General features: G+C 43.1%; 2 protein-coding genes across 2 annotated transcripts; both read left to right on the top strand.

Moving 5' to 3' along the window:
• Positions 1-559: 559 nt before the first annotated feature.
• Positions 560-11277, top strand: med16 (mediator complex subunit 16). Its single transcript, XM_066695653.1, has 15 exons — positions 560-750; positions 1142-1351; positions 1739-1846; positions 2743-2912; positions 3062-3493; positions 3995-4100; positions 4340-4495; positions 4862-5082; positions 5559-5765; positions 6036-6246; positions 6961-7094; positions 7382-7574; positions 7655-7871; positions 8222-8305; positions 8918-11277. The coding sequence occupies exons 2-15, from the start codon at positions 1213-1215 to the stop codon at positions 9048-9050; spliced, it is 2511 nt and encodes an 836-aa protein (XP_066551750.1). The 5' UTR covers positions 560-750; positions 1142-1212; the 3' UTR covers positions 9051-11277.
• Positions 11278-12058: 781 nt separating this feature from the next.
• Positions 12059-13167, top strand: LOC136718565 (procathepsin L-like). Its single transcript, XM_066696326.1, has 4 exons — positions 12059-12081; positions 12215-12428; positions 12587-12752; positions 13058-13167. Exons 1-4 carry the CDS (start codon positions 12059-12061, stop codon positions 13165-13167), a joined length of 513 nt encoding a protein of 170 aa, XP_066552423.1.
• The last annotated feature ends 5294 nt before the right edge of the window (positions 13168-18461 follow it).

Below are 18461 nucleotides of genomic sequence, written 5' to 3'. Positions count from 1 at the left end.
GTGAACATTTAAAATCAGACTGGATCCTTGGATCACTCAGTTATTAATGTACACCAAACGAGCACGATGGGTCGAATGGCCTCCTCTCGTTTGTAAACTTTATGTTCTTATGTAAGATTTATAAAACACACTAACTGTTTATATGAAGGAACTCGAAACACACACATATTAACAGCGTTTTTAAACAAGGGATGGCGGCTGAAGTGCAGTCATCATATCTGACAAGCACAGAGCACAGTAATATAGAGAGAACCCGCAACACTAACTGTCGCAATCGTATAAAACACCAAAAGCAGTAACTGCGCTGTGAGTCTCAGGCTGGCTATCACTGTCTGAGTCTCTCCGAGTCTGTCCAATCAGCGCTCTCAAGCTGTTGACCAATGACGCCGACCCATAAAACTAGAATACGCCACTAGCAGAAACGAGGCGTGGTCTTGGCATGACTGCGTCAGAAAAAAATGACGCTGGTCGAAAGCTAGGAGGGCTTTCTACATTGTGGTCGCCTGGGTTTACGCCTTTAGCTGCACAGTATAAAAGTTGAATTATCGAACATAGTAAACATATGAATTATTAAGTTTTGTAGTTATTTATATAAATGTTGCTATGATATATATCGTTTTTTCTTTTACAAAATGAAAATACAAATTTCATACAGTACAGAGTTTGTGCAATAATTACAGGCATATTCATAGGCTCCGTAGTACAGGGACTTGGGTCCTTCGGTATTCTTTGGTAAACTTCATCGAATTGGTAAGAATGTATGATTTCATGATTATTGTAATGTGCAGTTGTTTGATTATCATTAAAATCACTTGCATTTACAGCAAGCCATATGTATTTGTGTTGCTTATATAAAAACGATTAATAAACCTAAATATAATGGTTTGTGGACAGTATGCTGACGGTAACTGACTCCACAATATTCATTCAACCATATTTGCGTGGATTTAAACTATAAACGAAAGGAGGTTAATGTAACATTGTGTTAAAAATGCTCTTTGTCATATGTCAATTAACTATTTGCATGTATTAGATAGACCTCATATATAATTTGAAGTACCTGCTAAACAACGCAAAAAACAACGATCCCATATGTTCAACATTGCCACGTTTGTCCTATTTAATTTGACTTCTTCATCAGGGGGGAGAATGTGTAGTGCTACGACAACGAAAGGTTGACAAATTTAAGAGACAGGACCCCATGATTAAAAGATGGATGTCGCCTATGTCTGTGAGTGGGAAAAGAGACCCAGCAGCAACCACTGCCCCTCCATCCCGCTGGTGTGCGCCTGGTCCTGCAGAAACCTGATCGCCTTCACCACCGACCTCAAGAATGAGGAAGAGGAGAAAGGTGAACTGACTGCTGGTGGCACAACTGTGATACGATTTCCAATTCTCGACTGGACAGTATGGTTTATTTTACAGGTCTTTATGACGTGGAAAAACATTTTGCTTCAGACATTGGTAGAAATGGTCTGTTTCTTATGCTCACACAAGTTCTGAATGTGCAAAGCTGTCATGTGCTTGGTTGAATTCCTTTTTTATTTATGAAATGGAAAACTTAATCATTTCTATCTTGACAGTACAAATCTAAAACCCATCAGACAAAATTTCAGCTTATGTGGGATAAGTTGCAGTTGGTTTATGTATATTTTGCCAGGCATGGCCTGTAATTCTAAAAGCAGATTTCCAATGTATTAATACTATGATAAAGAGAAGTAAACCTTTGTTGTTTCAGATTTGAGCCATATGATCCACATCATTGACTCAGAGCACCCCTGGGATGTCTACTGTATCAATTCTGGACACACTGAGGTCATTTCCTGCCTTGAATGGGACCAATCTGGTAAGTCAGCTTATATCAGATAATTTGGCTATCCCCAAATTGCATCAAGGTCTAATATTGACTATTTCATCATACGTTATGAATAATAAAATAAAATGTTATACTTATTTTCCTCACATGACTTCTTAAGTACTTTTTGAGATTATACTAATTTTCCTTGTTCATTTAGTAGACTTCTGAGAGGCCAACTATTCAAATATGATCTTTAATTATCTGAAATGTACATGGTTACTGTTGGAACAAGAAGTGTTTATTATTACTGACAAATGTGATTTTTGTATGTACTTCTGCCTTTGGTGTAGATTGACTCTGATCCATGTCCTGGTAATTCTTTAACCCAGATCTGTTTGCAATTGCTGGCATAAGTAAAACTTCAAATTTTCAAGATAGTCTACGTTCAAAATATTTTGGGCTGCAATCAGTGACTCCCTAGAAACTATACATTATGTGAGTGTTCACCCTAAAGCAGTGTGTTCCCACCCCTCTATCCTGCTGGTTTTTATTCCAACTGAGCTCTCAATTACTTAATTGAACTAATAATTTCCTAAATCATAGCCTTTTCATTATTTTAAACAGTAGGGGTTTTAAGTTAAGTATATAATTGTATAAATAACGTATTAACGAAACAACTCTTTTATTATACAATTTAAAAAGTAAAATTTAAGCAGATTGTTACTTCAATTAAGTAATTGACAGCTGAGTTAGGACAAAAACCAGCAGGGTAGGGGGTCCTGCAGGACCAAGCTTGGGGACCCTTGCTCTAAAGCACCCTGCAATGACTGGCATAAGGAATGTATTATAAGAGGATAATAAAGTGCATTAAACTGTATTGTATTGTTTGTGTGTGACCCAGCAGTGTTTGAACAGTGAGATTCAGGCTCTTTGTTGTGATGTAGGCTCCCGTTTGTTGTCAGCGGATGGGGACGGGCAGATTAAGTGCTGGGGGATGACTGAACATCTGGTGAACAGCTGGGAGAGCACGCTGGGCAGTGCAGTAGAGGGTGACCCCATAGTAGCTCTGACCTGGCTTCACAATGGAGTCAAACTGGCACTACATGTTGAGAAGGTAAGTCCACCACTTCCAACCTATTACGTCTCCTATACAGAACAGGACAACACACTTTCTAGTAAAACTAATCAAATGTATGTGGCATCCTTATGGAATCATAGGAAATAAGCCTTTATCTGAGAATTGAACTTTACTTTCTCTTGCAGTCGGGCTCCACTAACTTTGGGGAGAAGTTCTCGCGGGTGAAGTTCTCCCCCTCTCTGACGCTGTTTGGAGGGAAGCCCATGGAGGGCTGGATGGCGGTGACAGTGAGCGGGCTGGTGACGGTATCTCTGCTCAAGCCCAACGGCACACTGCTGACGGCCAGCGAGAGCTTATGCCGGCTGCGGGGCCGCGTGGCGCTGGCCGACATCGCCTTTACGGGTGGCGGGAACATCGTGGTGGCAGCCACCGACGGCAGCAGCTCAGCCCCTGTGCAGTTCTACAAGGTGTGCGTGAACGTGGTGAACGAAAAGTGCCGCATCGACACCGAGCTCCTGCCCTCCCTCTTCATGCGCTGCACCACAGACCCGGCCCGCAAGGACAAGTACCCAGCCGTCACCCACCTCAAGTTCCTCACCAGAGAGAACTCTGAGCAGGTAAGGGCCGCCTCCCCAGGGAAGAGAACTAGGGGATAGTATTAAGAACGTAAGCAAGTTTCTAAACGAGAGGAGGCCATTCGACCCATCATACTCGTTTGGTGCCCATTAATAACTAATTGATCCAAGGATCCTATCCAGTCTTATGTACTTTTGCTAATTCCGAAGCTCAGTTTTGGCTGATATATATTTGGGTGCTCCATTACAGATATAGCAGATGCTTGCAAGAGTCAGAATTCATTGTGGTTCAGGAAGTTGTTTGGTCTTGTGCTGCAAAGGAATGGAAGCCATCAGGTTTAAAGATGTGCATATGCTTATTTATAAATCATTTCAAGCTAAATTTAATTGTTCTGGGAGAAAAAAGGACATCATAGTAGAGTTGTAGATCTTCAAAGATAGCGTCAGCATTTGTGATGGTGTATAAAGTGTCCTTGCAAAGTGATCATAAGATCTCAAAAGCAGTTTGCTGTCCATTGCTTTTCTAATACTGTTTGTATCCAGGTGCTGCTGTGTGCCTCCAGCCAGATGGGCAGCATTGTAGAGTGTTGGTCTCTGCGCAAAGAAGGACTTCCTGTCAATAACATCTTCCAGCACCGCTCTCCTGTGGGTAAGTCAGCTGTGTCTCTCTTCTTCCCCTACCTTCACATAGTTGAGTAGGCCGGCAATCTGCTTTGGCTTTACTGACAGCCAATAGATATCTTATTAGACTCCCTACTTGAAGGGTAAACTCTACAGATATGAATGAGCCAGTCGAATTATTTATATTAATTGTGATGGAATATAAAGATAGGATGGACCACTTTTAATGCTGTCCTGACTCCCTCTTCTTCTTCCTCCATTCCACAGTGGGAGAGAAGCAGCCGATGATCCTCAAATGGCGTATCCTCTCTGCCACCAATGATCTGGACCGGGTGTCGGCAGTGGCCCTGCCTAAGCTGCCCATCTCAATGTCCAGTACAGACCTGAAGGTGGCCAATGACACCAAGTTCTGCCCAGGCCTTGGTACTGACACAACCAGCTTTTTACTTTTCCACACTGTGTGGCATGAATAACACAGCACTGAGATAAAGGGAAGCATGAGATAGAGGGAAGATTGATGGAGAAGAACATAAAGAAGAAAAAATAATTTTAAAGTAAACTTTTGAAGTCTTTCACATTGGTTAACTATGTTTATAATTTGGTTAGCTAGTTGTCCATGTAGAGAGATGAAAGAAAGTGAAGTAGGGTTTTTGTAGCCCGATCATCAAAGAGTGACAATATGAGATTGTTGAGTCAATAAGCCAAGAAGATTTAAAATGAGCCCAACGATTCTGGGTTGCATTTACAGTCTGTCTGATGGTAACTCACTGTGCTGTGCTGTCTGATCAGGACTGGCCCTGGCCTTCCATGATGGCAGTATCCACATCCTGCACCGGATGTCTCTGCAGACCATGGGCGTCTTCTACGGCTCATCTTCTAGCTCCAACCAACGTGTCACTGACGAGCCAGCCATCAAGAGGCAGCGTGCCGGGGGCCCCACCACACACTTCAAGGCCCTGCAGTTCTCCTGCACTTCGCTGGCCCTGGTCGGAGTTGACAACCATGGCAAGGTAAGCTTTTGTCTGTGCTAAAATTAAGAAAACTACATGCTGGATTGCGAACCCAAAAATAATAAGACATGCTAGTCTCTCTTCTATTATTAAATGCAGTCTTTCTCTAATTTTGAACTCCTTTGACTGGTATCTTTTTATATTGCTTGTCTGCTGACTATCTTTAGTTTTTTCATACTCACAGTAACATGACATTGCAGATCCATTAATAGGGAAGCAAACTGGTCACTCATTGCCTAGAAACGTTGTGCAGATGGAGATGTTGCACACACACAAGCACACAAGCAAAATAATGTAATTGTTCCATCTTCCTGCATCTGTCTGAGCTAATTTACCATTTAATCTACCATTGGCGTTTGATTTTCCTTTCAAAGCATGGGTAGCATGTTGAAACGTTTCATGAAACCCACCAATATTAAAATGATGGACATGTCATTATGTGTGTTCTATCTCTCCCTTGTGTTTGTGTGTTGCAGTTGCACATGCTGCGTGTGTCCCCCTCCATGGGCCAGATGCTGGACATGAACACCTTGCTGCGCCACCTGCTGTTCCTGCTGGAGTACTGCATGGTCACTGGCTTCGACTGGTGGGACGTACTGCTTCATGTGCAGCCAGGCATGGTCCACAGCCTGGTGGAGAGGCTGCATGAGGAGTACATGAGGCAGAACCAGGCTCTGCAGCAGGTGAGCTCATTGCCAAGCTGTTTTTTATTATATTTATTTTAGCATGTGTTTTTATGGTGTGCATCATCTCAGAGTGCTCTGTGAAATCTAAGTGCAGCTAAGAGCAAGCTGGCCATCTTTTGCTCTGCAAGTGGTAGCTGTCTGTTTAGTCCTGGGCCTGTGTGTCTGTCTGTGTACAGGATCAGTTAATCTTGCCTGTTGATGGTGAGCATCATACTGCTGCTCAGAGCCCAGTATGTTGTGATGAAGTCCTCCGTCCTGGGCCCACAGGTGCTGTCCACGCGCGTGGTGGCCATGAAGGCCTCTCTGTGTAAGCTCTCCTCGGCCACAGCGGCCCGAGCCTGTGACTTCCATGCCAAGCTGCTCCTCATTGCCATCAGCTCCACGCTCAAATCTCTGCTGAGGCCTCACCTCCTCAACACCCCTGACAAGAGCCCTGGGGACCGGCTGGCTGAGATCTGTGCCAAGAACACTGACATAGGTAACTTCCCTGCAATGGTGGCATGAAACCGATGCTCATTTGGTGTATTTCTACAAATATAGGCAGGCAAACATCTTAGGAGGTTTCAAGAAACAGCTGGGAGAACATTTTGGACATGTACAAGGGTGTCTGCTAAGAAATAAATAATATTTGTTATCCACATGCAAGAGAACGACATGGGATGACACGGTTACATGCATGGGCCAAGAAGCCTCTTCTTGTTTGTAATCCTGTGTTCCTAGAAACACCATAGGAATAAGGATCTCCTCTTTTATCTGCATGTTTTATAGCTAAGAGATTAATCTTTGTAATTTGTACCACTAGACTAGTGGTGCCCAGCTCTGGTCCTGGAAAACAACATTCCAGGAGGGTTTGTAGAAAATTTTAAATCACAGATTTGTTTATGAAGACGATTTATCTCAAATATTTTTTTGTAACCACTCTCTTAATGGTAATGTCACAATTTCAAGAAGCTGTAACGTTTATTGGATATTTAACATATTTGGTGGTCCTGGTCCATGTGAAAGCGAAACTAAAAGCTACAGAAACAGCCCAAACACATTGAAGGCATGATTAACTGAAAGTATCATGAGGGTAAGATAGGCAGACATTGGATAGGATCTGCTTATGTGGAAAATTAATGTAACGTATACAAAAGGGATAAAGAGCTTTCCTGTGTTGCCTGGTTGTGATACCTCTGCCTCTGTGCTTCAGATATTGACAAGGTGATGATCAACCTGAAGACGGAGGAGTTTGTGCTAGATGCCTCCACTCTGCAGTCCCTCCAGCAGCTCATCCAATGGGTGGGGGACTTTGTGCTTTATCTGCTGGCCAACCTACCCAATCAGGTGAGTTCAAACAAACAGTCTTAATCAGAGGAAACGACTCTTGCTTACTGCTTGTCTATAATTTATAATGAATTATTCTATGTTGACCTGACCTGTTGTATTTGTGTGTCCTGGTATAACCCTTCTTTGGTTTCAAAATCCTCTGCTATATTTCTCTGTGTGGTCTTCATTATCCTTTATCTGTTATGAGTAGTGTCTGTTTTCATGTTCCACTATCCAGGCCATATCTAAGGGTGTTCTTGACTGTATCCTCTTGTCCCTTCCCTGAATATGTGCTGCTGTTGCAGGGCTCCATTGTACGTCCAGGGTTTGGCTTCCTGCGGGATGGGCCTTCTCTGGGGATGCTGCGCGAGATGATGGTGGTAATCCGGATCTGGGGCCTGCTGAAGCCCGGCTGCCTGCCCATCTACACCGCCACCTCCGACAACCAGGACAGCATGTCCCTGCTCTTCCGGCTCCTTACCAAGCTCTGGCTCTGCTGTACGGCTCCTTTTCTTTACAGACCTTGAGCGTGTAACTCTTTTCTGTCGCTCTCTGACAGAGTTTGCTCTCCTTTGCAGGTCGCGATGAGAGCCACCCCCAGGAGCCCGATGAGCCCTTGATTGACGAGTGCTGCTTACTGCCGAGCCAGCTGCTGGTGCCCGCAATGGATTGGCTGCCCGTCAATGATGGCATTATCTGCAAGCTGCAGAGCAAGCACCCCCTGCGCCTGCAGTTCGGGAAGCCCTATAGCTTGCCCGGGCTCAATTCAGGCTCACAGGTGGAGATCTTCTCAAGGTAGGATACGGCTCTTTAATAATGTTCCACATCCGATCCCATTTGATTGACACTTCTCCTGTCTTGATTTGTTCCTTTGTAACTGTTTCCCCATTTTAAAAGTGTGGATTTTCTCCAAACTGCACATTGAGAATGGAGACCAAAAATATATCCAGATATCCAATTTCCTCATTTGTTTGACCCATTCGCAGAAGCTAATATGTCAATACTAAAAGTCTAGTCAGCAAGGTGTTATGTCTTGAGATACAGAGAAACCACATCCAGGTATTATAAACCACAAGCAGAAATGAAGAATATAATTGAGTCCATTCATCTTCCAAAACCTCACATGAGTGATTGTCTCCTGGCAGGAGCCCTGGATCCCAGAGGATGGACAACCTGCGCTGTTTGCACATGGGCGTCTGTCCCACTGAAGACAGCAAGGCCTGCACCAGGTAAAGCTCTCTTCCGTAAAAACAAGAAAGTTACAGGTTAGAAAGGTTAGCTTATTAGTTTAAATGCTAGTAGCTAGTAGATTCAAGAATTTCTTCCGGACGTTAGTTGCAGTCATGCTTCAAGAAGGTGGATGTGAGTTTGCTTCCTGTTTCCAGTCCTAAACATATGTAGTCTTAATTTTTAGTTGTGACCCTCATAATTTCCTTTGAGGAATTAAATCTGAGGGTTTTAACAGCCTAGAATTGGTTGTCCATTTTTCAATTTTTCCCATTACAATTCCGTTTGCAATCCAGTATAACCTATTATGATGGCAATGGCAAAAATAATTGGAATTTGGCATGGATCTGAAAAATTGGGAAGTGGAATTTACCCCCAACCCTGTCACATAGTCTTGCCAATCCATGTTCACTTGTAATGTGGAAGTCACCTGACTTAATCACAAGTAATCACAGTGAAGTATTTTTTTTTTAGCCTAGACTTTAAACTAGAATGATCTTTGTTTCCTAATGAAAGCTAGGGTTGGGATTACCCCTGATTACTCAATCAGGGGTCTGTCTCTGACTTTGCTTTAGCACAGAGATCCCTGACTGTTTTTCATGACTTGTACATAGGTGTGGCTGTGTCACCATGCTGCGATCGCCCAACAAGACCACAGCCGTGAAACAGTGGGAGCAGCGCTGGATCAAGAACTGCCTCTGTGGCGGCCTGTGGAGAAGGATTCCCACCACCCTGTCCTGGCTTTGATCCTTGGTATCGTCAGAATTCTAATTGGAGATGCCCAGACCTTACCTACTGGGTACATATAGACACAGGTTCAGACCAACAAGTTATAGGGAAGGATCCTCAATTCTGGGGTTTGAGAGCGCTATACAATACCACAGAATGACAGAATGGACAACCCCCAGTTGGATCCAGGTTTCCATTCCACTTGAAGAAGCAGTGCCCATGTCACACCGTTCCCAGAAACTGTTCACCTCCCCACGTCCTAAAGGTTATCTTCCTCTTCCCAGTCTACCACAGCACTAGAAAATGACAGCATTTCTGTTCTAGGAAGTGAGTGTAAATCAATATGTTTCTGAACTGACCCAGCATGGATTTGCCCCTTGTACCATCATGCTGAAATTAAACAAGGGGGGAATCCTTGACATTTTAAAACATTATTTAATTTTGGACAAGGTTCCTTCAAACTGCAAACTTTCCCATTAAGTGAAAGCTGTTTAATCTTTGCTTGTCCATGGAAGAAACTCCACTGCAAAGTGAGGTTGCAGATCCCTCACTACATCAAATTCATCACCGCTTCTGTGACACATTTTTGCTTTTGTAAATAAGAAATTCACAATAATGTCTTTTTTTATACAAGCCTCTTTCCAGTAGATGTTTCTTAAATAAAATCATGTTGCTTTGAAGAATTTGCACTGTCACATTATATTGTTCTCTGTTTTCCTGCTTCACATGCTTTTCAACAAGGTTTCTTAGTGGGTGGCCGCAGATCTTGCACAAATGTCAAATGCTGGCGTCTACTATGATCAGCTCTAAGGAAGTGCAGTGTATGGGTTCAGATACATTGACGTGTATGTTTGAAGTCAGCAAGTGTTTATAAAGGCCGGAAATCATGATTTTCTGAAATAAGCCTCCCATATTTGAGTTCATTTAAAAAAGGTTCCAGGTTTTGTTAATTGATTTTGATTTAAATTGGTTAGCTGCAGCTGTTTAAACAGCCATCCCTGGGTGCTTCCAAGAATTCCATAGCCCACGGGCTTGTGAAAACATCTGCCAGCACATTGCTCTGATATAACAGGATATTCTGTGAACAAGTGGGCACGGGAATATAGGTCTTATTCTTAACTCTTAAGCAATATTTGCTTGCAAATCAAAATATAAGTATAGCTGGTATCAAATCAGATTTGTTTGAAAAATAGTATTTATTATCACAACATAAAATATAAATTATTCCAGATATTGAAACAACACAGGAAGAGAAAATATATATTTTGGATGCTCCCCATTAACTACATCTAAACCTGTAGTCACCTAAAACTTCACAAATAAGGGCGTGGACTGATTATTTCTTTAGTAGCTGTGTTTTGTCAATTACTGGTGCCAAACTACTTATTTCGGGAAGTTATTGTTTTGGTCACATTTTCAATCATTGTGACTGTGTAGACAAAAGGTGTTTACGAGTGTCAAGTCAGTCTTAAATTGTCTTGTGTGTATTTGATTCATAAGGTTTGCCTGCATCCACTACCCGCCCACTCCAGCTCATCCAGAACTCTGCGGCCCGTCTGGTATTCTTTCTGCCCCGATTCGCACACGCTACTCCACTGCTCTGCTCCCTCCACTGGCTCCCGATAGCGGCACGCATTCAGTTCAAGACTTTGACCCTCACCTACTGCTGTCTTGACCACACTGCACCAAGCTACCTTCAGTCACTCGTCTCTCCATACATCCCCTCCAGACCACTGCGTTCCTCCAGTGCCAGAAGGCTAACTCTGCCTCCTCTCCACTCTCCCTCCTCCAGAGCCCGCTCCTTCTCATTCCTGGCCCCTAAGTGGTGGAACGACCTGCCCACCAAAGTCAAAACGGCAGAGTCCTTGACCTCATTCCGGTGCTTACTCAAGACGCATCTCTTCCGACAGCACTTGTAATATTAGTCCTCTACCCCTGCTAGATAGCACTTCAGCTTATTATGCTCCTCGCGTTCATGAGTGTTTTCCTCCTTGCTCCCTTTCCCGTAGCCCTAGCCTGTAACCCTACATCTTGACAGCACTTAGCTTTCACCATCCAGGATGTAGGAAGTCTCTAACTGTACTTGTGTAAATTGTAAATTGGAATCTGTAAAATGTATTTTAAATTGTTATGTTTTAGCTAAGTTGAACTTGTAATGATTGATGTACTTCTCTGTATTTTTGCACTTATGTTGTAAGTCGCCCTGGATAAGGGCGTCTGCCAAGAAATAAAAATAATAAAATAATGTGGTGTTGCCCTGGTGTTCAGATGTCACACTGTAACTCTTAGAGAAAATATTTTTGTCAAGACTGATATGTGTAACTTATCTGTTTGTCATACTGTATGACAGAAGCAAAATCAATTTACATTAGTCCGTGGACATTACAAGCCCAAACATCAAGCTGGCTCTCTGTTGATTGAGTGTAAAATAAAGCACTGCATAATTCACTTTACATTTAATTCAAATTTAGTGCACAGGACTTTAATTGCACTGAAGGTAACTCCCCTGCTCTGATGGCAGTTGCTGCTGGTTGTGGAGATGGAGACACTGGCAGGTGTCTCTCTGCAGTCAGTAGGGGGAGCTGAAGCAGGATTTTGGGAATGTATTCCCTATGAGTTCCTTCTGAAGAGGTTGCTTTGTTTCAGGTTGGGGATGTGAAGAGAAGAGAAATCTGGGAAGCAAACTACAGAGCCATTGAGGAGCACAATCAGAGATTCAAAGAGCGCAAGGAGACATATATAATGGGCATGAACCAATTTGGAGACCTGGTGAGCACCTTCTTTATCCTTGATCTCTTGCATATCTGACAATGTTGGTACTTCTCCCTGCTGAGCTTGTGAGTCTGTCTCTGGCTCACTCTTTTTTCCCTCTCCTGTCCCTCAGACCCCAGAAGAGTTTCTGAACCTGACTCAGGTCACCATGTCCAGGGCAAACACGAGAAGCAACAATCAGCTGATGGCTGAAGAGCTCCGCAAGGCGGCTAGCAATCTTACCATTACAAGTATTGATTACAGGACCTTGGGCTATGTTACTCCAGTTGAGAATCAGGTAGGTCCTACCAGGTTGTTTTCCTCCTTCAAACCATAGCAATGGCTGCCTTAAGTACAATAAGAAGAGGCTTAAAGTCCCTTGACTCATGCCCAACTCATCACTTGTGTTTTCATCTCTTTCCCTCATGTAGGTGCTGCTGGGCCTTCAGTGCTGCAGGAGCTCTGGAAGCTCAGTGGATGAAGAAGACAAACCAACTGATCCCTTTAAGCAAACAGCAACTGGTGGACTGCTCCGGGAACTCTGGAAATAGGGGCTGCTATGGAGGATTACCTTTCTTGGCTTATCAATACATTAAAATCAACGGAGGGATCCAGGCTGAGGCCACCTACCCCTACACTATGACGGTGAGGGATCGGGGTGTCACAGGTGTACTGAGGCTGCTCACACATGAAGCAAGAGAGAGAGTGCTCAGAAAGCACCAATAAAGTCATAATTAGTCTAATCAGTCTAATTCTATAATGACACAATTCACTGTTCTCCTCCTCTTTTTCTCCACTTGCAGAAACAAGACTGTACTGCTGACAAGAGCAAGTTTGTTGCCACAGTGAAGGACTGGTTATGCCTCCCCAGTGGCAATGAACAGGCTCTGGAAGATGCTCTAGTCACCATTGGCCCTGTCGCAATCACCATTGATGACACAACCTGCAAATTCCAGTTCTACCAGAATGGTGAGCTGCCTTTTCAGTCTGGATCTCTACACCAATGGATGAGTGGAGGTGGGGAATCTGGGAGGCAGAGTGTGGTTAATACTTTGGCATTTCTGGGAGGTCTCGAGGTTCTATGCCAAGACTCATGCTGTTATGTATCCCAGTAGCTTGGCTATCTCTGTGAGGATAAACCTGCATTCAGTCTCCATGTGAGACATTATTGCGAGCAAACTGAAGAGAGTGAACTGTCAGATTCATAAACTTTTATTTAGCAAGCGCCTAAACTCCTCTCCAGCACTTCACCTCTCACCTTGATTCTCTTGCAGGAGTCTTCTATGACCCCAAGTGTACCAATTGGGAACAGAATCACGCTGTGGTCTTGGTTGGATTTGGTACTGCAGGAACTGACAATTACTGGATCATCAAGAACAGGTGAGCTATCATTTACTTTAAAATTACTGTATTTCCTTTAAGGCATTGGCTGTGTAGAGCAGTGACAATGATAATATCTTATAACTGACAGGAGTAGACACTGAGAAAAATCTCTGTCCTCCAGCACCCCTTGTGATAATTCCGTCTTGAGAGGCTGTATGTAAACTCAACTTCCTACTTCAGTCTGTATGTTTCTTAAAGTGGGATTCCAGAATGACAGGTATTCTCAAGGTAATCCTTGAAGCAAAAACAAGTGCAAGACCTTGGGCAAACTTCAGTTAATCAGTAATTAGATGGTATAAATGATATCATTGTTTTAAATATCAAATGAAATGTGGTGGGAACTGGATTTGGAGTACTAACAGTGAGGGAAAAAAATATTTGATCCCCTGCTGATGTTGTATGTTTGCCCACTGACAAATAAATTATCAGTCTATAATTTTAATGGTAGGTGTATTTTAACAGTGAGAGACAGAATAACAACAAAAAAATCCAGAAAAACGCATTTCAAAAAAGTTATGAATTGATTTGCATGTTAATGAGGGAAATAAGTATTTGACCCCTTCCACTTAGTACTTGGTGGCAAAACCCTTGTTGGCAATCACAGAGGTCAGACGTTTCTTGTAGTTGGCCACCAGGTTTGCACACATCTCAGGAGGGATTTTGTCCCACTCCTCTTTGCAGATCCTCTCCAAGTCATTAAGGTTTCGAGGCTGACGTTTGGCAACTCGAACCTTCAGCTCCCTCCACAGATTTTCTGTGGGATTAAGGTCTGGAGACTGGCTAGGCCACTCCAGGACCTTAATGTGCTTCTTCTTGAGCCACTCCTTTGTCGCCTTGGCTGTGTGTTTTGGGTCATTGTCATGCTGGAATACCCATCCACAACCCATTTTCAATGCCCTGGCTGAGGGAAGGAGGTTCTCACCCAAGATTTGACAGTACATGGCCCCGTCCATCGTCCCTTTGATGCGGTGCAGTTGTCCTGTCCCCTTAGCAGTAAAACACCCCCAAAGCATAATGTTTCCACCTCCATGTTTAACGGTGGGGATGGTGTTCTTGGGGTCATAGGCAGCATTCCACCTCCTCCAAACACGGCGAGTTGAGTTGAATGCCAAAGAGCTCAATTTTGGTCTCATCTGACCACAACACTTTCACCCAGTTCTCCTCTGAATCATTCAGATGTTCATTGGCAAACTTCAGATGGGCCTGTACATGTGCTTTCTTGAGCAGGGGGACCTTGCGGGCGCTGCAGTATTTCAGTCCTTCACGGCGTAGTGTGTTACCAATTGTTTTCTTGGTGACTATGGTTCCAGCTGCCTTGAGATCATTAATAAGATCCTCCCGTGTAGTTCTGGGCTGATTCCTCACCATTCTCATGATCATTGAAACTTCATGAGGTGAGATCTTGCATGGAGCCTCAGACCGAGGGAGACAGTTATTTTGTGTTTCATTTGTGAATAATCGCACCAACTGTTGTCACCTTCTCATTTAGCTGCTTGGCGATGATCCTGTAGCCCATTCCAGCCTTGTGTAGGTCTACAATCTTGTCCCTGACATCCTTGGACAGCTCTTTGGTCTTGGCCATGGTGGAGAGTTTGGAATCTGATTGATTGATTGCTTCTGTGGACAGGTGTCTTTTATACAGGTAACGAGCTGAGATTAGGAGCACTCCCTTTAAGAGAGTGCTCCTAATCTCAGCTCGTTACCTGTATAAAAGACACCTGGGAGCCAGAAATCTTGCTGATTGATAGGGGATCAAATACTTATTTCCCTCATTAACATTCAAATCAATTTATACGTTTTTTGAAATGCCTTTTTCTGGATTTTGTTGTTGTTATTCTGTCTCTTTAAAATACCATTAAAATTATAGACTGATCATTTCTTTGTCAGTGGGCAAATGTACAAAATCAGCAGGGGATCAAATACTTTTTTCCCTCACTGTAGTAAAGGGAGAAAACCAATGGCAGTTCCTAGAAATCTTGTCCCATCAGATTGGACACCAGAGTGCAGACAAGCCTTTTCGGACTTGAACCACGCTTGGTTAGAAAGTGTTACTTTGGCTCATCCTGACTTCAGTAGACCTTTCCTGCTTTCTATCGATGCCTCCAGTAATGAACTTGGAGTTGTACTTTCAAAACACCTGTAGGTGGGGATGTTGCTCGCCCTATTGCTTTAAAAAAATATATATATTATTTATTTCTTGGCAGACTTACAAAACGCAAAGCGCAATACAAAGTGCAAAAATATAGTTTCCCTCGTTCCCTTCCCTTGCAGGGTGGATGTTCTATGGTGGCCATCTTAAGGGGTGTCCCAAGCCCTTAAGGAACTAGTAAAGGGAGCCTAATCGAGCTGTTTGTGCCCTTCAATACTCCCTTTGGCACAGTGTACAAAAGAACACACTTATGCGGAAATGTTTTAGCGCTGAAGTCCCAGAACTCTTTGCGTTAAAGGCAGACACAAGTCAATTGGGAAAATATGGCAGCGGCGGGTGCATATAAATGTCATGTAATGCTAGTTAGACAGTTGTAGAAATTGTTAAATTATGCATCAAGAAATTATAATGTATAGATAATATGAAATTATTATATAATCATGATTTCAATTTATGATTTGAAAGTTACTGAATTACTGAAGTGGTATCCTAAAAAACTAGGAGGTTATATTAACAAACAATGTATTTCAAAATTATTATTATTAATAATAATAATAATTTTAATTAAATACAGAGACAGATGACAAGAAAAGACTGCGTAGGTACTTTTTCGGTCAAAGGCAAAGGCACTGCATGCTGACGCTGAAGTGTGTCCCATCCAGCACTTTTAGCTTTACCCTACACCCTCCCTCACTCAAGTGCACACTCTGTGATGTCAGCACAACATCACGCGAAGTGTACACTTGTCGAAGGGCGTAGGGAGTAAGTATGCGATTTGGGACGCAGCCTAAGTGTCCTGCATACATGCTACAGTTTTTAGAACTCAAATGGGCGGTATGTGATAAGTTTAGCCATTGGTTGAGGGGTCGCTTACTCACAGTATGGACGGACAACAACCCCTTGACGTATATACTAACGAAACCGAAACTGGATGCCTGTGAGCAGCGATGGTTTGCTAAACTAGCAACTTATGAATTTAGCATTAAATACATCCCTGGTTCAAAAAATGTAGTTGCGGATGTTCTTAGTAGGGAGCCATTTGTGGTACCTAGCATTCTACACCGCATTACATGACTACTGTATGAGACTCTACTGGAGGAGGCTAGAGCAGTGAACGTAGACAATGTGCAAGACATGCTCCGATGGTCCAATCATCCAATCGATGTTGCATTCATGTGTGGTTCACTCTCCATTACAGTTCATGAAGCAGTAAGGTTGATGTATTTTCTCATCAGGAGTTGTTAGACAGGCAGCGTCAGGATGCTGTTGTGGACGGAGTGATTAATTTTGTAGAGAGAGCCATCTCGAAGAGAATGTTCTCATGAGCCTGTAGAAGTCTTGCGTCTATTGCGTCAGTGGGTTTGGTTGGTTCTAAAGATGGGGATGTTGTATTGTGTTTCTAGGGACATAATGTCTAGGAAGAAGACTTTTCAGTATGTGGTGGCAGCATCTTTGAGGGAGACGGTGTTGAAGGTAGTCCATGATGAGGCTGGACATCAGGGCCAACAGAGGACGTTGTATCTCGTGAGGCAGAGATTCTACTGGTACGGTCTAGAAAAGAATGTGAACGAGTATGTGCATGTTTGTAGAAGGTGCATCCTCAGCAAATTTCCAGAACCAGAAGCTAGAGCCCCATTAGAGAGTATCACCACATCTGAACCCCTTGAGCTGGTGTGTATTGATTTTTGGACTGCCAAAGATTACACTAAAAAATCTATTAATGTTTTGGTCATCACCGATCATTTCACAAAATTGGCTCATGCATTTCCCTGTCCTAACCAGTTAGCTAAAACGGTTGCTCAGCAACTTTATCACAATTTTTTGGTTTTCCCCAGCGCATACATTCCAATCAAGGTGCCAATTTTGAGAGCAATCTAATTGCTGAGCTTTTGCAGATTTCAGGGGTCGAAAAGTCACACACTACGCCTTACCACCCCATGGGGAACGGTGGGGCGGAAAGGTTCAATCACACACTGGGGAATATGATTTGTTCCTTACCTGCTAGAGCCAAGCATAGATGGCCTCAGATGCTAACATAAGAACATAAGAACGTTTACAAACGAGAGGCGTTTGGTGTCCATTAATAACTAAGTGATCCAAGGATCCTATCCAGTCTATTTTTAAATGTTCCCAAATTTTCAGCTTCAACCACAACGCTGGGGAGTTTGTTCCAGATTGTGACTACTCTCTGTGAAGAAGCGCCTCCTGTTTTCTATCTTGAATGCCTTGAAGCCCAATTTCCATTTGTGTCCCCGGGTGCGTGTGTCCCTGTTGATCTGGAAAAGCTCCTCTGGTTTGATGTGGTCGATGCCCTTCATGATTTTGAAGACTTGGATCAAGTCCCCACGTAGTCTCCTCTGTTCCAGGGTGAAAAGGTTCAGTTCCCTCAGTCTCTCCGAGTAGGACATTCCCTTCAGATCTGGAATAAGTCTGGTTGCTCTCCTCTGAACTGCCTCTAGAGCAGCAATATCCTTCTTGAAGTGTGGTGCCCAGAACTGTACACAGTATTCCAGATGAGGTCTAACTAGTGCATTGTACAGTCTTAACATTACTCCCCTTGTTTTAAATTCTATACTTTTGACAATATACCCTAGCATTCTGTTTGCCTTTTTATTGCTTCCCCACACTGTTTGGATGGAGAAAGTCCACATAGACTCCTAGGTCTTTCTCATGCAATACTTAATCTAGTTCTATTCCTCCCATAGTGTAATTATAGTGGACATTTTTGTTACCTGCGTGTATTACCTTGCACTTGTCCACATTGAATTTCATCTGCCAGGTGTCGGCCCACAACTGAATATGATCTAAGTCCCTTTGAATAACCTGTGCTGCCGAGATTGTATCTGCTGAGCCACCTATTTTAGTATCATCAGCAAATTTGACAAGTTTGCTAACTATCCCAGAGTCCAGATCATTAATATAGATTAGAAAAAGCAAAGGCCCTAGTACTGATCCCTGTGGAACTCCACTAACAACCTCACTCCAGCTAGAAGCAACTCCTCTAATCGACACCCTCTGTTTCCTATACATCAGCCAGTTCATAATCCATCTACTTACATTACCCTGAATGCCTGCAGCTTCCAATTTGAGGACCAGTCTTTTGTGTGGAACCTTATCAAAAGCTTTCTGAAACTCTAAGTATATCA

This window comes from Amia ocellicauda, chromosome 22, assembly GCF_036373705.1.
Source record: "Amia ocellicauda isolate fAmiCal2 chromosome 22, fAmiCal2.hap1, whole genome shotgun sequence".
In the NCBI taxonomy this organism is placed as follows: domain Eukaryota; kingdom Metazoa; phylum Chordata; class Actinopteri; order Amiiformes; family Amiidae; genus Amia; species Amia ocellicauda.
This window is presented reverse-complemented; position numbering and strand designations above follow the sequence as displayed.

Excerpts from the sequence above, each read along its gene's own strand:
- med16 (XM_066695653.1), top strand. The coding sequence starts at position 1,213 with ATGGATGTCGCCTATGTCTGTGAGTGGGAAAAGAGACCCAGCAGCAAC. Across the intron at positions 5,766-6,035 it reads AGAACCAGGCTCTGCAGCAG|GTGCTGTCCACGCGCGTGGT; the intron begins GTGAGCTCATTG and ends CTGGGCCCACAG. Across the intron at positions 7,575-7,654 it reads TACCAAGCTCTGGCTCTGCT|GTCGCGATGAGAGCCACCCC; the intron begins GTACGGCTCCTT and ends TCTCCTTTGCAG.
- LOC136718565 (XM_066696326.1), top strand. The coding sequence starts at position 12,059 with ATGTTACTCCAGTTGAGAATCAG. Across the intron at positions 12,429-12,586 it reads CCTACCCCTACACTATGACG|AAACAAGACTGTACTGCTGA; the intron begins GTGAGGGATCGG and ends CTCCACTTGCAG. Across the intron at positions 12,753-13,057 it reads ATTCCAGTTCTACCAGAATG|GAGTCTTCTATGACCCCAAG; the intron begins GTGAGCTGCCTT and ends ATTCTCTTGCAG.